General features: G+C 37.8%; 1 protein-coding gene across 1 annotated transcript in view; it reads left to right on the forward strand.

The window, feature by feature from the left end:
- LOC114031696 (carbohydrate sulfotransferase 9-like) overlaps positions 1-26,052 on the forward strand; it is a 283,467-nt gene that overhangs the window by 103,630 nt on the left and 153,785 nt on the right. The window contains exon 3 of the mRNA XM_027846851.1: positions 10,738-10,778. Coding sequence (XP_027702652.1) covers positions 10,738-10,778 — 41 coding nt within the window. The remainder of the gene's footprint in view (positions 1-10,737; positions 10,779-26,052) is intronic.

A 26,052-nucleotide genomic window follows, 5' to 3' on the forward strand; every position in this document is an offset into this window, starting at 1 on the left:
TGCTATTCGTCTACCAGAGATGGCAACTGAATCCATGGCAACTGATGACATCACCAAGGAAGAAACAAAATATTTCGATAGCCTCCAGTCTTTCTGTACAGCCTTGTCTCATACCACTCCTCTTCATATGTACTACATTCCAGCCAAACTGGTTCTAGTCTCTACCCTCTGTTCCCATGCAGCTGTTTCCCACCTTCTTTGGTAACTCCATGACTGTAATGGACTCTTCCAGCTCCCTTCCATCTGTGGATATTTTTCCCTTCATGCATTATCTCAGATGTCATCTCTTCCATAAAGCCTTTCCTGAATCACCTAATTAAATCATGTCTACCTCCTCAAATTTCTCAATGCTTTGTATTGCTCCTTTGAATTTATCTTATTCTTCATTATTAAGTAGTTATATATTTGTCCTCCTCACCTCATTTAAAATCCAAGTTCCTTGAGAACAAGGTCTGTATTATATTTTTGTATACCTAGCACAGAGGCAACTAGGTGGCACAGTAAATAGAATGTCAGGCCTACAGTTAAGAAGACTCATTTTCTTGAATTCAAATCTGACCTCAGATACTTACTAGCTGTGTAACCCTGGGCAAGTCACTTAATCCCATTTGCCTCAGTTTCCTCATCTGTAAAATGAGCCAGAGAAGGAAATGGCAAACCACCCCAGCATCTGTGACAAGAAAACCCCACATGGGGTCATGAAGGGTTGGAAAAGTTTAAAACAACTGAACACCAACAATACCTAGCACAATGCCTGACATATGGGAGGCATTGATATTCATTGAATACTTTGCTAAGAATTAGAAGATCGGATATAATGATGATGATGAGACTGTATATTCACTACTTAAAGCACATTCTACAATTCAAAAAGCACTTTACACACATTATCTGTTATGATCTCAAATCCCTCTTAGATGATCCCTAATATTTTTTTCCTAAGGAGTGGGTGGCAAGATCAGTACTAAGCCCAAGTCCCCTAACTCCAAGCCAAACATCCTTTTCACTATAATGTGCTGCCTACATTAATTTTTGGTAAAGGTCATCATACTCACAGGTCTTTAGAATTGAAATTATCAGGAAACCCAATTATTCTTGTTATCATCCCTCTGTAGATTCTCAGATCTCTATCTGATTCAGTTTCTTTAACTAAGAAAAATTAGCATAATGGGAATGTGACCATTTTACAATTACTTTGGATAAGTAATTTAACATGTTTGCCTCTTTTTAGCTCCTCAGAAGAAAGAACCTGTTGAATATGATGATGTATGTAAAGCCATCATATTCAATCTGGCATAGATTTCAGAGAAGAGTTCATATTAATATTCAGGAGAGGATTAATTCAAGGGGTAGATAAAGTAAATAATGGTTTGACATCACTTATTAAACATAGAATCTCAAATCCCAAGCATCTTCTTGAACCAATTTCAAGTTCTGTAAGATATTGAATGAGAATTTCAGCAAGACTGGACAAGAAAAGGAAATGGTCAGGACAGTGTTAAATGAAGTTGAATATATTTTATTGATGATACAAGATCATTGCTGGAATTGCCATATTGAGGATGCCTGGTTTTAGCCTTTGAGATATTTTGAAAAAATTATGTGTGGATGGGGCAACATCACTTATTCTTGAGTTATGAAGTGAAATTGATTTTTTTTTAAATTATCAAATGTTGGAACACTATTCTGAGGAGCTCAACTCTGTGTCATTCACTTTTCCAAGAATGCCACTAATATTGGCTTTGACTTTTTTTACCCTTCAGTATGTCAATAATCAAGTCTATTTTACAACTCTTATTTGGATCACCCAATACTGCAGTGGTTCAGGAAGGAGTATTCAGGCAGAAAATAATTAGCTAGATATTGATGAAAATTTGCCTACTCTATGTTTGTGTGTATGTGCGCACATGTAAACAGCACATACATTCCTTAATAAGATATTCTATATGGAGGGCAGTCCTCCAAATGAATGTATAATAAATGGAAGTCCATCCTATCATTAATATTTATGCAGACCAACCTACTGTCCAATGGCCTTTATATACTGTACAACCAATTTATTGAGGGGTTAGGGAAGCCTGGACCTTCTATTTCATTCAAATAAGGAATTCACAGCATGGAAAAGGCCTCTGCTGATGCAGATAAAGAATTCCTATTATAGACTTAAAGAGTTGCCTGAAAATTACCAATAAGCTTTATGTCTTCTCCATGGTCATACAATGAGTATGTATCCAAGACAGGTTTTCCTTACTACAAGGAGGTCTTCTTATACACTGTGCGAGGCTGCCTCACAAACAAAAGATAATCCTTTAAAAACAAAACAAAACTGGGAAGGTAGTCTGTGCCTTGAAATATTACCATTCTCCACCCATAGCATTATGATCACACAGGATCTAGAATCACAAGACCTGGGAAAAGTATTTAACTTCTCTGGGCCTCAGTTTCCTCATCTGTAAAATGAAAGAGTTGAATTAAAAGGTTTCCCTGATCCCATCAAGTTTTAAAATTCTGTAACATTCACTGAGTTCCACATACAAACCAAATTTAAGTGAAAGATTATTCTAGAAGAGATTTTCCTTTGTTGGTCTTTCATATTTTAGAAAATGCTACAGCAAGTTGTGTTCTTTTTTGTTATTGTTATTCAGGCAATTCCAGTCACATCTGACTCTTCTCGACTTCCTACAGGGGGAGGGGAGAGAGGGGGAGAATTTTTGGCAAAGATACTGGAGTGGTTTGCTCTTTCCTTCTCCAGGTAATTTTACAGATGAGGAAACTGAGGCAAACAAGGTTAATTGACTTGCCCAAGGTCACACAGCTAGTAAGTGTCTGGGGCCATATTTGAATTCAAGTGTTCCTGACTCCAGGCCTGGCACTTGATCCACCGTGCCACCTAGTATTCTAGAAAGAATTAAGTTTTAAAAGTAGTAAACCAACCAAAGAACTCTATTGCCGAAACAACTGTGTGTCTTTCTTACACCTTGCGCTCAAATGCCTCAGATAGGTCTAAGGAGGATCAAGATTCTATCCTTCCCAATATTCCAAGCTGCAAGTTTTCCTGCTTCTGCCTCCTGGGCTGCTCATCTCCTACATGTCTGCTTTTCTAAGCTGCTCACCAAGAGCCACTTCTCCAAGTTAGAGTATGTTAATGGATCCTATCAAAAAACATAAGCTGTTCTTTTTCTGGGTTTATAGTTTCAAAATAGTAACATTTTCTGAGTAAAAGAGAGTGTCTTAGATTCATTTTCCATCCACAAAATTGAAAACTTCCATATAGCTTAGTTAAAAGAAGACTAGAGGTGTTTATTTTTAAGCAAACTTCATTTTCCAGCTAGTCAGGTTTATGATGGAGCAGGAATAACAGCACAGCTGTGCTACATTATTTTGGAACTACATTAGATTTTACTGTATAAGTGTATTTAAAATGGTGTGTTTATGCAAAGCTAAACAAATCCAAAACTATAAATAACTAATGCAGAAAAGTTGTTATATTGGATCACATAGTCACAGAGTAGATACAAAAACATTGCCCTTATACTGCTTTATCATGCTTTCCTGTATTTTAGCATATTGTATTTTTCACTCTGGCAAATGGAATAGGAATTTTTGCATAATAATAGCTAAATTTTATATAGTGGCCTACTACACGCCAGGCACTGTACTTGCTAAACACTTTATGATCATTTGATCCTCACAACAACCCTGGGAGGTAGGTGCTATTATTATCCACATTTTACAGGTGAGGAAACTGAGGTAGACAACAGTTAAGTGACTTTCCCAGGGTCACACAGCTAGTGAGTATCTGAAGCCACATTTGAACTGAGGTCTTCCTGACTCCAGACCCAGCACTCATGTGCTACAACATCACCTACCTGCATAAGGGAAACTTGAAAGGTGTCAAGAGAGATGAACTTCACTAAGGAAAGTATGGGGCCTGAGATCAGGAATACTCATCTTCCTGAGTTCAAATCTGATCTCAGATACTTACTAGCTGATCCAATATGACCCTAAGCAAGTCACTTAATCCTGTTTGCCTCAATTTCCTCCTCTGTAAAATGAGCTAGAGAAGGAAACAGCAAACCACTCCAGTATCTTTGCCAAGAAAATCCCAAATTGGGTCACAGAGAGTCGGACACGAGTGAACAACAACAAGGAATGTACAAAGTAAGGCGGTGCAATAGATTAAAGCCATAAAACATGATTTCAGGGCCCAATTTTACCATTTATTACACAGTGACCTTATATAAATAATTTGATTCCCCTGGACCTCACTTTTTATTATTCATAAAATGAGAGAGTTGGATCAGAATATCTCCCAGATTCCTTTGAAGTCAGAGGACTTGTGAATCTGTTTGGAATGTATTTAGTTTGACTGCTTATTTCACACACATACACACACACTCACACAGATACTTTCATTTTGTTAAAAAAATATATCTCTTGTGCAATCAAAAGGTAAAAGTACCTTTCAAGCAAGAGAGCTAATATAAGAGAAACCTTATAATTCCTGTCATTCAAAAATAGTTTTAAGGGTTCTTTAGGGACTGCATTTATTTATTTTACCTCAAATAAATGGAAACATTTTGAAGTATGTGGCCAGAAGTTGAGCATTGAGTCACAGACATAAGTAGGAATGTTTGCACTGGGGCGAGCTGTGCAAACCTGCCCTCCCCTGCAGAGACTAAGAGGAAAGGCTTACCCAGCAGGAGACAGACACCTTAGGACACCAGGAGGCAGATGCTAGGGAGACTCTCCTGCCCCAGGAACCCGGCGATTTGCCAGTTTCATATTTAAATACAGTGTTCTCAATAACTAGGTGCTAACGTTGCTTCTTTCTTTACACTTGGTACTCAAGAAGTCTAACTGCTGGATGATAAAGGATCATAATAGATTTCAAACTGGCAAGAATATTCAAAGTCCATCAAGTTTAGCTCTCTTACTTTGCAGATGAGGAAACTGAGGCACAGAGAAGTTGTGTCTTGTGCAGGGCACACAGCTAGTAAGTGTTTAAGGCAGGATTCAAACTCAGTTCTTTCTGACTCCAAACCTAGAAGTGGTACCTCACAGCAAACAGAAAGATACTTTGGGGTAAGGTAATAAAAGAAGGTTTTAAAGAGAGATGGGGTCAGGGAATATCTGTGAGACATTTTTTTTTTCTTCCCAAGCAGGATGCCTAATCACAGCCATGCCACCCCTTCCTTCCCCTTCCCGCCCCATCCCCCAGCATGCCAACAGGCTTAAAAATAAAGAAACACTATCTTTCTCTGTTGTTGTTCAGTCATTTTCAATTGTGTCTGACACTCTATGACCCCCATTTGGGCTTTTCTTGGCAGAGATACCAGAGTGGTTTGCCATTTCCATCTTCAGCTCACTTTACATACGAGGAAACTGAGGCAAACAGGATTAAGTGACTTGCCCGGGCTCACGAAGCTAGTAAATGTCTGAGGCTGGATTTGAACTCAGGTTCTCCTGACTTCTGGCCCTAAGTTCTATTCACTGAGCCACCTAGCTGCTCCTGTGATCTTTCTTAGAGGATTTTAATTGTTTTCAGCTACTCTTTAAATCTCCTGTCATAGGGCAAATTACCTGCCCTTGGGCAAAGCCCTTGGCCCTGCCCTAGTTATGTCTCTAAGCTATTGACATTTTTTTCCAATTAAAATTTTTTAATGAAAGATTGCTCAAAGAAAAGTGCCCTTTCAGTGGTTTTATGATAGAATTCATTAAATAAGACATAGGAAAAGCATGTCTAGGTGAATGTAGGTCTTATTCATGACTCATTATTGATATCTGCCCATATGAAAAATGAAAGAGGTTATTTTATTATTTTTAGCAATACTTAATTATTAGATTTTAAATTTAAATATATTAAAAACAAACTATTTTACTTGTTATAGAAGTCCATGTAATAGATAAAAGAAACTCTATTATCTGTTATGTTTGGGGAATGGAATAATGTGATTATACAAATACTCAGTTTAATAATTAAATTATCATCTCTACTATAAAGGGATGATAAAGTTTCAGTGAGTTGTAATAAAGGCCATCTTTGACTTTATGGTGAGCTTTTCCTAAGAAAAATCATCCTGACTCAAAATGAGATGTCAATTTTTGTTTTTCTATAGGAGGAAAAAAAAATAGGAGGAAAAATATACTACCCTATGAGGCCTGACTCCCAACTTTTTTTTAGAAAAGACCATACAGTGATACAATATTGAATCAAATATTAAATATAAATGATATATTAGGGCAGGATATTGCATCAAGCCTTAAAATATAAATAAATCAATCAAGCAGAGTGATACAGCAACCAATCACATAAAAACTGATGACATCTTTTATATGAGCTCTTAAGGATAGCCACTGTGCAAAGGTAAATGGTGTCCTACTGCACCATGGAGTTGGGGATAAGGAATTATGTGCCCCAGCAGACAAGGTGGATGGGATTGCTTCTACACTGATTGGTGAGATTAGTGTATTAATGTGAACTTTTAGGAAGTGGAATCTCTCTGAGCTGGGAGTTCTCTTCTAACAAAATACACAAACTAAAAGCTACGACACATAATTTAGTATTTTATGTTGGTCCATAAGGCAATGGGGGAGTCTTGTTGAGCCCTGGGATCAACACAGCAAACATGTACAAGTCATTTCATGGTAAATGGACAAAAGCACAGGCTAATAAGTTGTAAAAGCTGGAAATGATGTCAACTTTCAGAATAAGAATCTAATGCCACAACTCATGGTCCTGAAGACTGTGCCAGCAAAAGACAGGCTCCGGCAAGTCCTTACACGCTAAAAATCCCAGCAGTGACTATCTGTCATTTGAGAACCAACTTGGCTCTCTTCAGAGTGACATATCACCAACAGAGAGGGCAAACTGCCCCAACTCCTGAGACTATTCATGTAGGGAGTGAGTTTCTGTGTGCCAGAAATCACGTAACCTTGAAGTACTGAAGTAGTATCAGCTTTAGTTGATTAGAGAGTGGAATTAATTAGGCTTGAATCATAAAATTGATTCCCTTCAGGGCCAGATAGCTTCACAAAAGGAAAATTTCCTTTATGGCTAGAGACTGGGCCTAATGTATACATGAACAGAAAGCAGGCAGTGCTAGAGATAAACACACCTGCCCTCCACCTCCTGGCCCAGATCCTATAGGCAGTTAGGTAGTACAGTGAAAAGAGCAGTGGATTGGCGTCAAAGAGGCCAAAGTTCAAATCATTCCTTGGACACTTACTAAGCTATGGGACACCGGGGGCAAGTCATTTAACCTCTGTCTGCCTCAACTTCCTCATCTGTGAAATGGAAATAAGAATAGCACCTACCTCCCAGGGTTGCAATGAGAAAAAAAAAAGAGATAATATTTAGGAAGCACTTTGCAAACCTTAAAGCATCCTATAAGTGTTTTTTTTTTCTTTTTATCACCATCATCCTCTAGGCTGCCTCCCTGAAATCCCTTACACCTCAACCTTCCAGTCTGTTCCCTTTCCCTTTCCCCCTCCTGGCTAGAATTCAATGCTTCCTTCCCCCTATCACCTCTGCAAGAGGGAATCTGAGGCCTTCCAGCTCTATCCAACACCCGCCTTGTGGGGCTGCCATAACCACCCCCATAATTTAGAATGCCAAAGACAATAATGGCAGCAGGCTCACAGCTTATATGCCCTTGGAAGAGGGGTGTTTCCGAAGGTGGCAATCAACTCTGATTGGTTAACAATTAACGAAAGAGTGAATATTATAATGAGGGGCTGGACCTATTCTAACAAACCTTGATCGTGTCATTTTCTTCTAAGTTACCCAGCCTTGGGCAATCTGTTCAAAGAATTTATCTGTAGCCTGTTCTTGTGTTGTTGTTGTTGTCTGTCTTTCATTTTCGAAAAGTTCCATGACCTCAGGAAGGTGATGGAGTGACTTGCAAGAGAATTGGATTTAAGTGAGGGAGGGCTGTGCAAAGTCACCAGCCTCACTCTCTCCTCCTGAGCCACCTGGGTCTAGTGGCCAGATATAGATCAGGAACACTAGGTCCAAACCTGAGTAGAAGGTTGGATGGGGTCTGACCAAAATGGAGGAGAGTTAATTCAATCTCATTATCAGCAATGTCCTTCAAGAGACTGAACTTTGAAATGAGGACTATAGAAAAAGGGGGAACTCTGGATCTCCCCAAATCATTGCTTATTAATAATCATTTCTGTCAGTGTGATACCATGGCTTGCCAACTTTCCTACTACTGCTACCTATGGTGCACTGGGATTTAACATATGACCTTCAATTAAACCCTCTGGCCTACTTTACTATCTGCCTTGCTACTCTATCCTTCAGACCCCTGGACCTTGCCATCCCCCTTCAGCTGCATTCTCAGGATTAGTGGGCCCTTATATCTGCCCTGCAGTTAAAGCCCCGATTTTATTTTCTCCACAATCAGAATATGAGCTCCATTAAAACAGAAATTGTATCATTCTATTTGTATCTCTAGTGCTTGGCACACAGTAAGTACTAATAAATGTTGGGGGGCATTTCTCCATTCATTCATTGTGTGTCCTTGATCACAAAAGAGTTCAAAGGAGAGAATGTGCATGGATAAGTGCTAAATGTATTATCATCAACCAAAAAAAAAAAAAAAGAATTTCAAGGTACATGTCCTATATGCCTTATCTATTTGCCATGTTCTCATGCTCTCCTCTAACTACCTGAGATTCCCCTGCCAAGAGACTCCATTCTAAGACTATGGTTCCAGAACCAGAATGCCTCAGAACTTTTCCAGTTCTCACCCCCAACAAAGCTATTTTCTATGGAAACATGATAAATTAACCTTTGTTAAATTGTTCATTGTTGTTGTTCAGTTGTTTCAGTAGTGTCTGACTCTTTATAACACCATTTGGGGTTTTCTTGGCAAAGAAATTGGAGTGGATTGTCATTTCCTTCTCCAACTCATTTTTTTAAAGAAGAAGAAACTGAAGCAAACAGGGTTAAGTGACTTGCATAGCTAGTAAGTGTTTGAATCCAGATTTGAACTCAGAAAGATGAGTATCCCTGACTTCAGGCCCCATATATTCCTTGGTGAAGTTCATCTCCCTTGTCCTTAGAGAAACCACCTTTCAAGTTTCCCTTATGCAGGTAGGTGGTACCATAGTGTTAAGTGACTTGCCCAGGGTCACACAGCCAGTAAGTGTTTGCGGTTTGAACTCAGGAAGATGAGACTTCCTGACTTTATGCCTGCCACTCTATCTACTGTAAAACTTAGCTGCCCAAGGTATTCACAGATGATAATAATTAATGTTGTATTCCTTCAAAGTAACATATTCACATTTTACAGGGGCCTTCAGTGCTTCCTTAATCCAAGGGAGTGACTGGTATGAGAATTTCAGGTTTCTTAGCATGCCAGATTTGGGAGCAAGGGATTCTTAGTGGCCCTGTAGGTAGGAATAGTGTATTATCTTTTAAAAGTGTTTCTTATGTCTTGCATTTTTACATCACCTTTTTCTCCAATATATCTCCTCTCTTACCTACAGAGTATTCTTTATGAGAAAGAATAAAAAAGAAATGGGGTAGGGGAAACAGTTCAGCAAAACTAATCAACTCACCAACAAGCTTTACATTCAATGTACCGCACTCATAGGCCCTCATCTCTTCAAAGAAGGGAGGGAAATATAATTTCCTATGTCTTCTTTGGGGTCAAATTTGGTCATAGAATTATAAAACATGTAGTATATTTTTATTGTTATTGTTCTTTCCATTTACATCCTCAAAGTCATTGTGTATATTGTTTTCTTGGTTCTGCTAACCTCACTTTGCATGAACTCATGTCTTCCCCCGCTTCTCTGCATTCATCGTATCCATCATTTCTTACAGAGCAGTAATGTTTTATTAAATTCATAAACCACAATCTGCTTAGCTATTCACCCAAGCTTTAGGCATCTACTTTGTTTCCAGTTCTTTGTTACTACAAAAACTATTATTATGAATATTTTGTTACGTATGAGACATTTCTTTTTGTCTTTGACCTCCTTGAGTTATAAACCTAGTAGTTAGATCTCCGGGGTGGAGCATCTCTTCCTTCCAGAATGGCTGGCCCAAGTCATAGCTCCGTCAACCGTGTACCTGTCTTCCCACAACCCCTCCAACATTGAATACTCCCATATTTTGTCATCTTTGCCAGTTTTCTGACAACTCTGCTGTGAGTTGAAGCACTGGATTAATTTTAAATATTGTACCTATTCTTTAAGGATTATCACAGCTCTTAGTCTTAATGCTTCACCTCTCTCATTTCTTTTCCCTGATTCTCCTTGTCTAATGAAGTAAATCTCTGCATGTGACATCTTAATTAGCATTATCATAATAATACCTCACATGCCTATAGTGCTTTAAAGTTTGCAGAGTATTTTATAATTGCTATTATTTTCTTCTTTTTGCAGATGAGGAAATTGAAACTTAGGGTAAGTGACTAGCCTAGGATCATGTAGTATCTACAGCAGAGTTAGAACTCAAATTTTTATGACTCCATGTCTAATTTTCTATCTCTTATAACATACTTCCTCTTCAGTCCCCCTACATAAAACCTTCCCTTCCCATGTCTAAACTTCCCTTCTCTACCTACGCCACAATTTTTCAATGAAAATATATTTTTACAAAATCTTCTCTGAAGCACATTAGCTTTGTGTTCTCCTGTAGCTCGGTAAATATATTAATAACAAGAAGAATAACAAAAGTAGTAATAAAACAATAATAGAATTAAAGTAATACTCTGTAAGTTATAACCAGATAGTTTTCTCTCTACCCTGTCCTAGAATCAGTCAATAATTAACAAGCATGCCAGTCACTGTACTCATTAAAACCAATATAATGTCACAAATAAATAGTCCCTGCTTCCATGGAAGGGGCAGCCAAGTGGTTCAGTGGATAGTGCACTGGGCTTGGAATCAGGAAGACCTAAGTTCAAATCCATCCTCACACATTTACTAGCTGTGTGACCCTGAGTAAGGCACTTAACCTATATTTGCTTCAGTTCCTCATATGTAAAATGGAGATGTACTCTGGAGAAGGAAATGACAAACCACTTCAATATCTTTGCCAAAAAAACTCCATGGACAAGTCCATGTGATCACAAAGAGTTGGACACTATGGAACAACCGAATGACAGCCCTCATGGAGCTTACATTCTGTTACATTCAATATGTGCATATGTAAGTGTAAACAAGATATATACAAAATAAATGCAAGATAAGTGAGAGGAGCACTAGTAGTTTGGTGGATCAGAAGGAAGAAGGAAAGGAAGGAAGGGAAAAAAAGGAGGGAGGAAGAGAGGGTAGAAGGAAGGAATGGAAAAAAGGGAAGGAGGGTGAAAGAAGGAAGGGAAAGAAAGAAAGGAAGGAGGAAGGGAAAGAAGGAAGGGAGAAAGGGAAGAGAGAAGGAAGAGAGAAAGGGAGAGGGGAAAGGAGAGAAGAACAAAAAGGAGGAAGGAAACAATCATTTATTAAGTGCTTTCTTTGTGCCAGGCTCTGTGCTAAGCACTTTAGAAATATTATCTTGGTGTGGAGCCACGATGGCTGAGTAAAAGCTATGACTTGCTTGACCTATCCCCCAAATCCCTCCAAATACCTATAAAAATGGCTCTAAACAAATTCTAAAGCAGCAGAACCCACAAAAAAGACAGAGGGAAACAAATTTACAGCCCAAGACAGCCTGGATGGTTGATTGGAAAGGTATATTGTGCCAGCTGGGGAGAGGAGCACAGTTTGGCATAGACGTTCACGCAAGGCTGGCTTCAGTGAACCTGAAGCAGGCCTCAGAGGACTGAATCACAGGCAGCAGTGGCGGTTTCCAGAACACTCAATCCACGAATGCGAAAGACAACTTAGAAGGTTAGTGGGAAAAGTCAGTGTCTGCCCTGAGAGAGAGAAGCTAGGTCTCAGCCCCAGTCCCTGAGCTCAGCTCTGGGGCGGTGGCTGTTTCCAGAGCTTCCAGCCCACAGACTGAGGGGGAATCGAGTTGCTGATCAGAGGGGGATTGCAGGGATCTCTCTGCTGGTGCAGGATTATCTTTCTTTGCCCATGCTTAGATCTGGGTCACAGTTCTAGGTGGCGGTCCTGGGGAGAGGAGGAGTGCTGGTGTGGTGGAGCTTGTAGTGGTGGTGGAGAGGAAATCCTCCTCACAGTTCCAAGACAGAAAAGAGTGCTTGTGGTCACTCACAGACCAGAGCACAGGCCAGGAAAGGAGTAAACACCTTGCCTTGATCATAACACCTTGGAAGAACTGAAAATGTGTATGTCCCTAGAAGTATCTCTGAAAATAGCCACACAAAACCCCTAAAGCTTGGGACAGTACATTCTCCACATTGGAAAGCCCTACCTTAACAAAGAGTTAAAAAGTCAGGTAATTGACTGGGATCATGACCAAACCTCGAAAAAAGAGTCAAACCATAGCATCTTACTTTGCTGACAAAGAAGATCAAAACATACAACCAGAAGAAGACAACAAAGTCAAAGCCCCTACATTCAAAGCCTCCAAGAAAAATATGAATTGGTCTCAGGGAGTTCAAAAAATATTTTGAGAAGCAAGTAAGAGAAGTAGAGGAAAAACTGAGAGTGATGCAAGAAAATCAAGAAAAACAAGTCAACAACTTGCTAAAGGAGATCCAAAAAATATTGAAGAAAATAACACCTTAAAAAATAGCCTAACACAAATGGCAAAAGAGGTCCAAAAAGCCAATGAGGAGGAGAATGCCCTAAAAAAGCAAAACTGGTCAAATGGAAAAGGAAATCCAAAAGCTTACTGAAGAAAATACTTCCTTAAAAATTAGAATAGAGCAATTAGAAGCTAGTGACTTTATGAGAAATCAAGACACTGTGAAACAAATCCAAAAGAATGAAAAAACATCGTGAAATATCTCATTGGAAAAACAACTGACCTGGAAAATAGATCCAGGAGAGAGAATTTAAAAATTATTGGTCTATCTGAAAGCCATGATCAAAAAAGGAACCTAGACATCATCTTTCAAGAGATTATCAAGGAAAACTGCCCTGATATTTTAGAAGCAAAGGGCAAAATAGAAATGGAAAGAATCCACCATCACCTCCTGAAAGAGATCCCCAAAGGAAAACTCCTAGGAATATTGTAGCCAAATTCCAGAGTTCTCAGGTCAAGGAGAAACTATTGCAAGTAGCCAGAAAGAAACAATTCAAGTATTGTGGAAACACAATCAGGATGACACAAGATTTAGCAGCTTCTACAGTAAGGGACTGGAGGGCATGAAATAAAATATTCTGGAGGGCAAAGGAGACAGGATTACAACCAAGAATCACCTACCCAGCAAAACTGAACATAATCCTTCAGGAGAAAAAAATGGTCATTCAGTGAAATAGGGGACTTTCAAGCATTCTTAATGAAAAGACCAGAGCTGAATAGAAAATTTGACTTTCAAATACAAGACCCAAGTGAAACATGAAGAGGTAAACAGGAAAGAGAAATCATAAGAGACTTACTAAGGTTGAACTCTTTACCTTCCTGCATGGAAAGATGATACCTATAACTCATGAGACCATTGTCAGTATTAGGGTAGTTGGAGGTTAAAAATTATATGTATGCATATATGTGTGTGTGCATATATATATATATATATAGAGAGAGAGAGAGAGAGAGAGAGAGAGAGAGAGAGAGGACTCAGGGTGAATTGAAGATGATGGAGTAATATCTGGAGAATACAATTAAGGGGTGAGAGAGGATTATACTGGGAGAAGGAGAAAGAGAGAGGTAGAATGGGGTAAATTATCTCACATAAAACAGATAAGAAAAGGCTTTTACAGTGAAGGGGAAATGGGGGAAGGTGAGAGGGAATGAGTGAATCTTATTCTCATAGGATTTGGCTTAAGGAGGGAATAACATACACACTCAATTGGGTAATCTATCTTATCCTACAGGTGAATGGGGGGGTGGGGAAGGAGACAAGAGAGCAGGGGGATGATAGAGGGGAGGACAGATTGGAGGAGGGGGTAATCAGAAGCAAATGCTTCTGAGGAGGGACAGGGTCAAAAGAGAGAATAGAATAAATGGGGTTGGGATAGGATTAAGGGAAGTATACTTAGTTTTTCACAACAAGCCTACTATGGAAGTGTTTTGCATGACTGCACATGTGTAATCTGTATTGAGTTGCTTGCCTTCTCAATGAGGGTAGGTGGGGAGGGAGGAAGGGAGAAAATTTAGAACCTAAAGTTTTAAAAACACGTTTAAAAATTGTTTTCACATGCAACTGGCAAATAAGAAATACAGGAAATGGGATATAGAAATCTACCCTGCCCTACAGGAAAAAAGAAGGGGAAGGGGATAAGAGAAGGGGGGTGAGATAGAAGAGAGGGCAGATTAGGGGAAGGGGTATACAGAATGCATGCCATCTTGGGGTGGAGGGGGGGTTGAGATGGTGAGAAAATTTGGAACTCAAAATGTTGTGGAAGTGAATGTTGAAAACTAAAAATAAATTTAAAAAAAGAAAAAGGAAAGAAATATTATCTCATTTCATCATCACAACAGCCCTCAGAGGTAAGTGCTAGTACTATCTCCACTTTCCAGTTGAGATGGCAGACAGCCATTAAGTGACTTGCCCAGGGTCACACAGCTAATGAGAGTCTGAACTCAGGCCTTCCTGACTCCAGATCCAATGTGCCACCTAACTGCCTCTAGCCTAGAGCTGGAGGGTACTTCAGTGGCTATCAAACATTTTACAGATGGGGAAATTGGGACTCAGAGAGGTTAAGTGACTTCCCCATGTTTACACAGAGATAGGATTTGAACTCAGGCTCTCTGACTCAATATCTAATGCTCTCTCCACTGAACTATGCTGTCTTCATTGTACCATGTTGTCTAATTGGTGCCTAGTTCTTCTTGTTAACCATGAATAAAATTGTGTATATATCTTAATTAATATATCTTAATGGAATAAAATATGTTTAAATAGCACTTTTTAATTTACTAAGCATGTTTATCACATTAACTTTGTGAACTAGGGAGTAAAAATATTATTATTCCCTTTTTATAAATAAGGAAACTGAATCTCAGAGAAATTCAGTGAATTACCCACTGTAACGCAGCTAATAAATACTAGAGACAATTACTTAAACCCAAATCTTTGGATCCCTAATTCTTTGTTCTTGCCATTGTATATAACACTCTGTCTTTCACATTCATTTAAAAAGTATATTATCTATCTAAAATTTTCTAGCATCATGAGCCCTAGGAGAGGTACCACATCCCTTTGCCTTCCACAGCTTGCAATCTGAGAAAAATTAGGTGAATAAGTAACTAAAAGTGTGTAATACCATAATGAAATGAAGACCATGGATTCTAATATAGAAGACATAAGACTGAGTCCCACCTCTGTCATTTTCTATAGGTGTAACCTCTGTCATGTCATCTGGTCCCAGAGGACCTCAGTTTCCTCATTTGTAAAATGGGGATACTAATGCTTGTACTACCCCACTTTCAGTTCCTAAATGAATCAAATAAGATAATGCATGTCAAGCACTTTCATTGTCACAATTATTATCAATACGAGATCCATTAATTCAATTAAGCAGAGATTTACTAAGGGCCTACTAAGTACAAGCACTGTGCTAAGTTCAGAGGATGCAAAGATGAAAAATGGCACCCAGAAGTTTACACTGTACTTGGGGGAAGGCAATGGATGTGCAGTGGAAGAACTGGACAGGATCAGAGCCAAGTGTTACACAAGGTAGAGTCTGATAGGGCGAAGGATGGATTCAGACAAAGTGCTCTAGAAAGAGTACTTTTAGCTGGGTTCAATGAAAGTTTCAGGGAGGAAATAGCACCCTAGAAAAAGCTGAAGAAGAAAAAAAAGATTTTATCAGGTAGAGATAGTATATAGGCATTTTGGACAGTCCATTCAAATACATAAAGGTAACTGATGAAGCCTAGAGACTGAGGATCGTTTCATAATTCCATTTGGCTGAAATGTGAAGTGCTTGATGGAAAGTAATATGATATATCTGTAAAGGCAGGTTGACACCGTATTGATGAAGGCTTTAAATTCAAGCTGGGTAGTTTATTTTTTATTCCATCGGCAAAAGGGAGCTTCTAAAGACTTTTGAGTAGGAAAGTGACAGCTGTGGGAAAGATTGATTGAAGAGGGAAGAAGACCAACTGAGATGTTATCATTGTGCTCTAAGAGAGAAATGATGAGGCAAAATCGAGATGTGTGGGTTGCAGTGCGAATGGAGAGGACTTTTGAACTGATTAGATATGATGCGAAGAGAAGAGAAGGAGAAGAGGCAAAGATGACTCAGATTTTGACCCTGATTACCTGGAAGACTAGTGGTGCCATCAAGAGGAATTAGCAGTTTTCAAGGGCAAGCGGGTTTAGGAAGAGGTTGAGTTAAGTCAGATATTGTGAGTTAGAAGCGTTGCTGGGTCAGTTATGTGGAGATGCCTAACAAGCAATTGGAAATATAATTCTAGACTTTGAGGGAAAAGCTTAGGTTTATATAAAGTGATTTTTGTATCGTATACATGTAGTGGTTGATTGAAGCTATGAAAGTGAATTACTCCAATTAACAAGATAACTCCTACTTAGTCTACTCAATCAACAAGCACTTATTAAATTGTTACTCTGTACCAGGGACATAATGACAAAAATGAAATGGTAATTGTCCTGAAAAGAGCTTACATAGAGGAAGACTTCCTCTTGTATATAGGTCCTGTACAAGGTTCTAACGTGACATGAGAATTGTAACAAATAAGTGAGGATGGATGCTAAAGATTAGCCTGAGCCAAAGACAAAATAACATAGAAACAGTCTATGAAGAAATAATGGCAGATAGTAAGCAAGCACAATACTTATACAACATAAAAGTATGAAGGAGACCTGAGCCAAGTAAATATGATGTCCATTGATGCATTCTGAATTTGGTAAAAATGGAAGCACAATTGAAAAGCTTGTTGTGACTTGGTAAACATAAAAAACAGGAACAAGGTGATTTTTAAAAAAGTCATTCAAGATCTCTCTTGAGTAGAAGGGTCAATAGTCAGGAACTCTGGTGGGAAGACATTACACAAGAAGGACTAGGAAAACGTTAGTGGCAACAGTTTGAATAGATAGGAAGATTAAATGTCTAATCGTGTATAATTCCACATAGTCTTCCTTACTTAGAAATAATGTTGGACTCAATAAAGAATATGGGATTGGAATGAGAATGATCCCAGGCATTCAAAAACTCTGGTTGTTATGAGGACCAAATGAGCTAATAAAAAACTTTATAAACCTTAAAGTGTCATATTTTCAAATTATTATTATTATTAAACTAAGTAGATAAGTTTTAGAGATTAAGTGACTTGCCCAGGGTCATAGAGCTATTAAGTATATGGGAGGGGAGGAGGTGAACAGGACAGAGAAGCAGATTTGAACTCTGGTGACCTAGACCCTAGGGTCAGCATTCCGGCCATTGTACCATACTGTCTCCCTAAAAGCAAATTTGTTAATAAATACATAACCTCAAATCTGTTTCTTTTGATCTGAGTCAGAATACTGTCTAACAATTGGATTTGCTATTAATCCCAGAGGTGCAGAATTTTAATTGTTAGGGTTTGTGGGAGGAGATCTGACACTTTTGAGTTTTATCTTTGTCTTTAGGCACCCCAATACTACTTGTTGTCTTGAATTTAGTTTGTCTGCCTGACAAGTTAATGAGTATCCCCTATTCAGTGACACTGGAACATAAAATAGGAATACCACATCTTTGATCTTTTTCAGTCTTTGTTCTATCTGTTCCTTTGAGGCATCCTGTAATTATTCCAGAATATATATTTAAGTATCAGTAAAAATATATGTATATATTACCTGTATTCAGAATCTTCCTGCTTTGTGCTGATGTGCTTTTATACGCAGGAACCTATGTTCAGAAGCAATTTGAGAGGCTGAACTGAAAAGAGAGTGCAGTCTGTCATCAACATTTGTGTCTCACCTTTAGTAGCAATACTGCATACTCTGGCATCCCCTTTAATTGCAATCAAATTCATTTTTTAGTACTTCATTTGCTATTAATTTAGACATCCACTTTAGGCCTCTGCATTTCAGAAAAATAATGAGATATGAGCCACGATATTTCTAAGTCAGAAGTTCACATTTTATTTTCTTCATAGAGGAATGAGCTAGAGTTGTGTGCCTTCCCAGCATTGCTCTCTGTTAGACAGAACTCCTTCACAGTTGCATACATCAGGCATCATTGTGTGCCTGATGAACAACCATGCAATGTCTTTCAGGGAATTGAGCAGGCATTTTTTAAAAGTCAAGGTATAGCATTTAAATGTTTCCTTATCAATACATTTGCAAGATCTTTGCTGGAAAGAGTAACCTTTTGCCAAATGTCAAAATGCTGGGTAAATCATATTTTGACAAGCATATAATTGATTTGCCCCTTAAATGGGTCATAGGATCATAGCTCTAAAGCTGGAAGCAAACTCAGAAATGATTTGGTTTAACTTCTTCATTTTGTAGATAAGGAAACTGAGGTCCAGGGAGCTTAAACTTAATGGTCATTATCTTTTTACAAATTAACTTACTAACTAAATTTTCAGTGTTCAGTGATCATTTAGCTGAATTGTTAGTTAAAAATAATTTCTTTATCCATTAATTCATGAAGCATTTATTAAGTGATTTTTCACTTAGCTGAGACACTAAGATAAAAAAACCCCAATACTTGCTTTCAAGAAGTTTATATTTTATTAGATGAAAACAACATGTAAACTTTAAATACAAAAATACACAGAGTAAATGCAGAGTAATTTCTAGGAGGAAGGCAGGAACATCTTGGAAGAATCAGGAAAGGTCCCCCATAAGGATGTGGCCCTTGAGTTGAGCCTTGAACAAGAGAAGGTAGGGATTCTAAGAGGCAGAGAAGAAGAGGCAGCATATTCCAGGCAGGGAGATGGGTTTTGCAAAGGCACAGAGATGAGAAATTGAATGTTGTGTATGAGAAAAGGAAAGCAGGCTGCTTTAGCTAGAATGTAGGATTGTAAAGGGGAATAAACCTAGAAAGATAAGGAGCCTGAGACTCCTTCTAAGCCACGGGGAGCCAATGGAACTTTCTGAATTGGGGAAGGTGAATGTAGTATTTATTTTACATATCAAATATATTCAAAAACTAGTACTAACTTTTAGTCAATTGGAATCACTGGATAGAATAACAACAAAATGGCAATCATGGAAATATGGGTGGGGTTTTTAGTGATGCATTCATGGAATCTTAGGACTTTGAAGCAATCTTTCTTGGATTTTTCAAAAAAAAAAAAAGAAAAAAGGAATGGTCTTTTCTTTCATCAATGTTTAAAAGTAATTTTTCCTCTCTTCAATATTCACCAATTCGTAACCATATAGGAAAGAAGAGAAAGAGGACTAGAACAGATAATCAATTAAATCTTTTCTGATACAATCACTGAAAGTTTTTAAACATAGACTTACTAGGTCTTCTCAATTCACTTCAATTTCACTTTATAGAACCTGTAGCCTCCTGTGTAGTTCTTCATTTTACAATTATATACAGTCTCATTCCTTTAGTGGGCTTTGAATGTCAACTGAAGCCAATGAGTCTATATTCAGGATGTATGCTTTGCATTGCATCCATGCCAGTAGTGGTATTATGTTAGCTGAAAGTACTCAAAGTTTCAGTGATCAAAGTGCTTGAGAGACTGAAAATAAACTTAGATGCTAAAACAGGGAAGGCTTTCACAGGTTTCATTATCTCTAGGTTATATTCATATGAGTAGAATCTTTGGGCAGAAATGGATACAGGCAGATGAAATGCTTAACTTCTTATATAATTATAACCACTTCAAGTGGACAGGACTGCTATTTGACAATCTGTTTGCATTTACGAAGATCTCTCAGTTGTGTGTATATGCACGTGTATGCATATTTGTGTCCCTGTTAGTGTTGAGGGCACTAGCCTCCTCCTATTCCCCCAGGCTCACAACCTAGGTATCATCCTTAACTCTTCACTATCATTCACACCCCACCATATCCAATCTGTTGCAAAGGCCTGTAGATTTCACCTTTGAAACATCTCTTGAATATGCCGCCTTCTCTCCTCTGACATTGACAGTACCTTGATACCCACCTTTTCCCCTGGGACTGTTGCAATAGCTGTTGAAATTAATTCTCTGAAATAAAAAGAAGCTGAAGACCAAGCATTTATGATTTAATTTCAAAGGTAGCATTTGTATATCAAACCAGGTCATTTGACTCCTCAGATGTCAGTGACAAGGAGTGATCTACAGAGCTGACTTTTACAACAGAAGAGAGGAATAAAAAAATACAAAAACTTGTTTAGAACATAACTTAATTGGACAAGACAGATCATCTGACTAGTGCACTTCTCCCAGGCTTTCTTAACCCAACAGTAACATCTAGCTGTCAAAGTGAGACTACTCCAGAAGTTCTTGCCCTACAGGTAATACCTTTTGTAACCAGAAAGGTCACTAAAAGTGTAACTTGTGGTTTGAAGTTAACAGTCATCCCCCATCTTTCAGAGGCCAACCTTGGAAGATTCTATTATTCAACTTAACCTCTAGGTCAAAAAAAAAAGGTGGAGTTTATCTACCAAGACTGGAAAGAGGAACTTAACTTTGGTTAAACCCCCTTTCTACCAGAAAGAGGAACTTAGCCTTCAAAATAGTCTTGTGATCCTATGATTATTTTATTCCTACAAAATATATATATCTTAGTCTAAATTATTTGCTACTAAATGACAAAGCTTTATCAACCTATCTATTCACCAAATCTATAGGTAACTCAGTCTTAAGAGAGCACCTGTGTTAGTCTGGCTTAGTCGTTAGAGCTAGCTTTTCCTAAAGAAGGGTGTTTACTCCCATAATCAAACTAAAAATAAATCTAAGTAATCAATACTAACTCATTTTCTTTCCATAGCCTTCGGGTTGGTAAACGTGCCACTTGTCATGCCCCACACCAGTTCATCCTCTTTTCAGCCACTAAAGTAATTTTCCTAAAATGCAAGTCCAACCATAACACATACACACACACACACACACACACACACACACACACACACACACACACATACTACTCAATAAACTCTAGTGACTTCATCTTACCTCCAGAATCAAAGATGAAATCTTTTGTTTAGCATTCAAAACCCTTCAATATCTGCCCCCTTATCCCACCTCTCCAGTCTTCTTATACCTTACCATCCATATTCTTTGATCCAGTGACATTGGCCTCCTGGCTGTTCCACAAACAAGACACTCCATCTCTTGGCTCTGGGAATTTTCTCTGACTATCCTTCATACCTGGAATGTTCTCCTTCCTGAGGATCTCTGCCTGCTGGCTTCCCTGGCTTCTATTAAGTACCAACTAAAATCCCATCTTCTACAAGAAGTCTTTGCTTAGTAAATATAATTGACTAATTGACTGACATCCAAGTCTTTCCACAATTTTTTTTTAATTTATCATAGTATCATGGAGATGGGTGACCTCTGAGAGCATTTTATCCAATTCTCTTAATTTCCAGATGTAGAAATGGAATCTAAGAGAGGGGAATATGATTTACCCAAAGTCACTCAGCTAGACTAGAGGAGAAGCAGTATTCAAACGCAAATCCTCTAGCTAAAAATTCAATATTTTTTCTCTCACACCATACTACTTTGCTAAATTATCATGTATAAGAAACCAATAAAGAATATTTTTGCAAAGGACAGAGTAGGCCATTTGAATAGTACAATATTCAGTGTGTGGTGGCTAGAATAAAACCTAAATGCTAATAATATGAGGTCAAACGAGAATAATGTTCTTATGAATAATTGGACACCTTATTTTACCTCAGTGCTTGTTTTGTTATTATTTTGGAATCTGAAAAGAAAAATAATACATTGTCAGATCACTTTAAAGAGTAGTGATTTAGATAGAAACCATGTGTTTAATATTCTGATTCTTCAACCTTTTGAGTACATCCTCTATCATTGTAGATTATAATACTTTTATGCCTTAATAAATTTTATGGCATGCTGGAGTCAAACATTACCTGGTAGCCAACCTTCTGAAGATAAGTCTCTTTATTTAGGTAGGCACATATCCAGACAACAGACATTCACTCTGTCACTGAGCCCAGACTCAAGGTCTTTAAAACTTATTGGTACCTGCCAGAGCTTATACTCTATTAGCCTGGGCTTTAAAAACCCAGGGTCACCTCTATAATTATTGGGATCAGAGCAGGACTTCAGTAGAGAACAAATAAAATATACAAAGCAACTGTAGTTTCCACTGTATACACAGTGTATAGATTAGTCTACATAGAGAACCCTAGACATAAATTTCAGAACAGATATGGTAGCTTAAAATGTAGACAAAGACAATAAGATGACAATAGTTATACATTTGTTTTTGCTTCTGTTGGAATGTATAAGGTTTGCCACAGAAAGAGGTGTTCATATAAATAACACCTCACCCTGAAAAACCTGCCCAATTCTTTTCAGTCTTCTGAGGAATTGTAGAGCAAAGAGTAACACCAAGTCAATCTGTCAATAATTAACAAGTGTTTACTAAGCACCTGTCATGTTTTAGGAGGTGGGTTCTACAAATGTGGAAGTCAAATAGTTCTTGACCTCAGAGGTCTTATACAGCTAGGTTTAATTCATGTGAATAATGAATCCCCTAAAATGGTCCCATACTTTGGCCACATAGTAAGAAGACAGGACTCATTGGAAAAGACCCTAATGTTGGGAAAAGTTGAAGGCAGAAGGAAAAAGGAACAGCAGAGGATGAGATGGATAGATAGTGTCTTGGAAACAGTCAATATACACTTGGACAAGACTTTGACAGTGGAAGATAGAAGTATGATGTGCAATGGTCCATGGGGTCATGCAGAGTCAGACATGACTTAAAAAACAACAACAACGACAACAACTGGTCACATGTATTTGAACTTGTACTATTTGAAGTTATAACTATGTAAATATGGTCATGGGTTCCAGCCCAATGGAAATATGTAGTACAAATTTGAATAATATGACAATGTTAGAGGTTTCATTATTCACACTAATCAAGACCTGTCTTCTCCTAGCTCCAGACACATCATCTGCTCCTCCAGCCCACCAACATGGCAAACTTACCTTCCTCATGGCCTGACACCTGCTGCCACCTATCCTCAACCTGCATTTTTCATTCTCCTACTTCCCAGATCTGTGTTGTGTTTCATTTTTTTTTAATGTGGCATAATCTACAGCCAATGAAATTGTAATGGGTAAGGATATAAGATGTAGGCATTAAGTATTCTGCATATACCTGCACACAAGGATAAGTCTTAGGGAGAATTTGTATTACATAGTTTCATAAAAGGATGTTCCAATTGTAAATATCTATGAGGCTTCAGGAGGTTCATTTTTTCTTAGCATGTGTAGTGTTTTTTAATGTCAGCCCACAAGACAGAGGCAACATTTAATACTATTGTGCATTTAGTATGCTCTGTACATACTGAAAAATTAAACTTTATGTAAAATATGAATGTGCAGGAAGTAACTCTCAATGTCTTACTAGTAATGGATGTGCTAAGGTTGATAGTTCCCAAATCTGAATTTTTCTCCTCTAAAAAAGCAATATTTTCTTGATACTACTCTTCATTCATTTATTTGTTAACAGACCTCCGAAGCAATGGAAAAAGAATCCGGAAACTGTTGTGTTTAGTCTAGTAAACTAAAACATTCACCAGACTAAACTTAATCCTTTTTTCCCGTAAAATGGTGTCTTACATTTAAAAATACACACTTGCTTCCTTTCTTGCTTATTTTAGATGAGTATTGTCATTAATTTTAATTGTCATTAAAATATCAGCATTGCAGTCTTTCTCAAGGTGAAGGTGTGCAAAACAGTCAATAAATGAAAAAAGAAGAGTACTTAATTGAAAACCTTAACAGATATTAGTTTTAGAGAATGGAGAGTGACTTAAAAAGTGAGAGTAGAGGTCAAGGCTTTTTATTGGATTTTCAAGTAAAAAAGCTTTATAAACCAGGAGAATTTGTAACAGTCACACTGCTAGAGTAGCAACAATGATTTTTCATAGGTTAAACATTTTTAAGTAAAATACATACACCAGTAAAAAAAAAAGTATTCACAGAAATCCAATATAAATTTTATTTTTTCTGATTATCTTAAAGAAATAAAATTTGAGTAAAAATATACATTTTTAGTACAAAAATATATTTTACATGTACAAAATATATTTTTTAAAAAAATTTAAATGCTGTTGCTCTATGCTTGGGCTTTTTCCCCCTCTTCATCTCCACTTCCTGGCTTCCCTGCTCTTCTGCAAGTACTAGGATCCTACCTTCTGCTAGACACCTTTTCTGATCCATCTTAATACTAGTGCTTTTCTTCTGTTGTTAACCTCCAATTTATCCTGTACATATCTTATTGGTACATAGTTGTTTATTTACATGTTGTCTCCCCTGCTGGTCTTTGAGCTCCTTAAGAGCAACTGTGTTTTGCCTATCTTTGTACCCCCAGCACTTATCACAGTGACTGACACATAGAAGGCACTAGATATGTGCTTGTTAACTGACCGATTATTCCCTAAGAAATATGTAGTTATTCTCAGAGTCTCAGGTGGTCATGCTGTCTCCTATATAGAGAAAGCAGAAGGTTTGAAAATCACAGACCAAAGGAGAATTTTGTTGTGACTGATGAGAAGCAACCTGAGAGAAGAGGATAGAATAGCTCAGAAGCAATTCAAGCACCCCTGAATTACTATAAGGGAGAAAGTCTCTTTTTACCACTAGAATTTATTTTGGAATGACGATAGTAGTAAGAGCAAATCTCACATTCAAAGCGATTGAAGGAATTCAGCATCTCTTATAACTCATAGTTCAAACAGCATGGGATATGATTCTAACAGTAAGGACCCAGAAGATGCTCATTTCTTGGGAGTTGAGGCTATGATCTTGAAAACTCATATTGAACAGTAAGGTATGTGGGAAGAATACATGCACTCATTCCATAACTTTTTTTGACAGAATGCACTGCACTAAGCATTCAGATAAAGTGTCATTGGGACAAACTGAAAACAAATTCAAAGTGACATAAATTTGCAAATACTATGTGTTTAAAAAAAAAGCAACCTATTAAATGCAAGATAGCAAGGCATAGTGGATAGAAAGCTAGATTCAGAGCCAAGAAGACCTCTGACACATAATGGCTGTTTGACCATGGGAAGCTTCTTAACCTCTGAGTTTGTAAGGCAATTCTATCCACTATAAGTTGCAGAAGATGACCTGATTTGCAATTGTTGCGAAGTTTAGTTATCCAGGAATTCTCCATATCATTGAAATCATAGTTTTAGTCCCTATGTGAGAGACACTGGAGATAAGAAAATGAAACAACTCTTGCCTTCAAAGTGCTTATGTCTGAGTTCAAATCCAGCCTCAGACACTTACTAGCTATGTGACCCTGGGCAAGTCACTTCACCCTGTTTACCTCAGTTTACTTATCTATGAAATGAACTGGAAAAGGACATGGCAAGCCACTCCAGTATCTTTGCCAAGAAAATCCTAAATGGGGTCATGAAGAGTCAGACACAAATGAAAAATGACTGAACACAAAGAAGAGTTCTTGTGGTCTTAAATTTAGGGAAGCTTAACTCCCCATTCAATATTTAAAAGTTTTGTAACTATGGGTAAGTTTTAACTATTCTGCGACTCAATTTCCTCATCTGTAAAACAGGGATGAAAATACCTGAAAAAAAACTACCTCATAAGTTTGTTGTGAGAATCAAATGAGATTTGTATATTGTTGTCAACCTTAAAACAGTATATAAATGTTAAAGATTATTATTTCATTCTCCCTGTCTACTACCTGCTTCTCTACAGTCTACAAACACACCCAGGTCTCCCTCATCCTCCAAAAACTCTCTCTTGGTCCATACATATACAATAAATATAGTCCCATATCTCTTCTGCCTTTTGTTGCTAAAGTTCTTGAGAAGGCCATCTATAACAAGTGCTTCCACTTCCTTTTCTCTCTCTCTCTCTCTCTCTCTCTCTCTCTCTCTCTCTCTCTCTCT

The sequence above is a fragment of the Vombatus ursinus genome, unplaced genomic scaffold, assembly GCF_900497805.2.
Source record: "Vombatus ursinus unplaced genomic scaffold, bare-nosed wombat genome assembly UNPS02015255.1, whole genome shotgun sequence".
Classification (NCBI taxonomy): Eukaryota; Metazoa; Chordata; class Mammalia; order Diprotodontia; family Vombatidae; genus Vombatus; species Vombatus ursinus.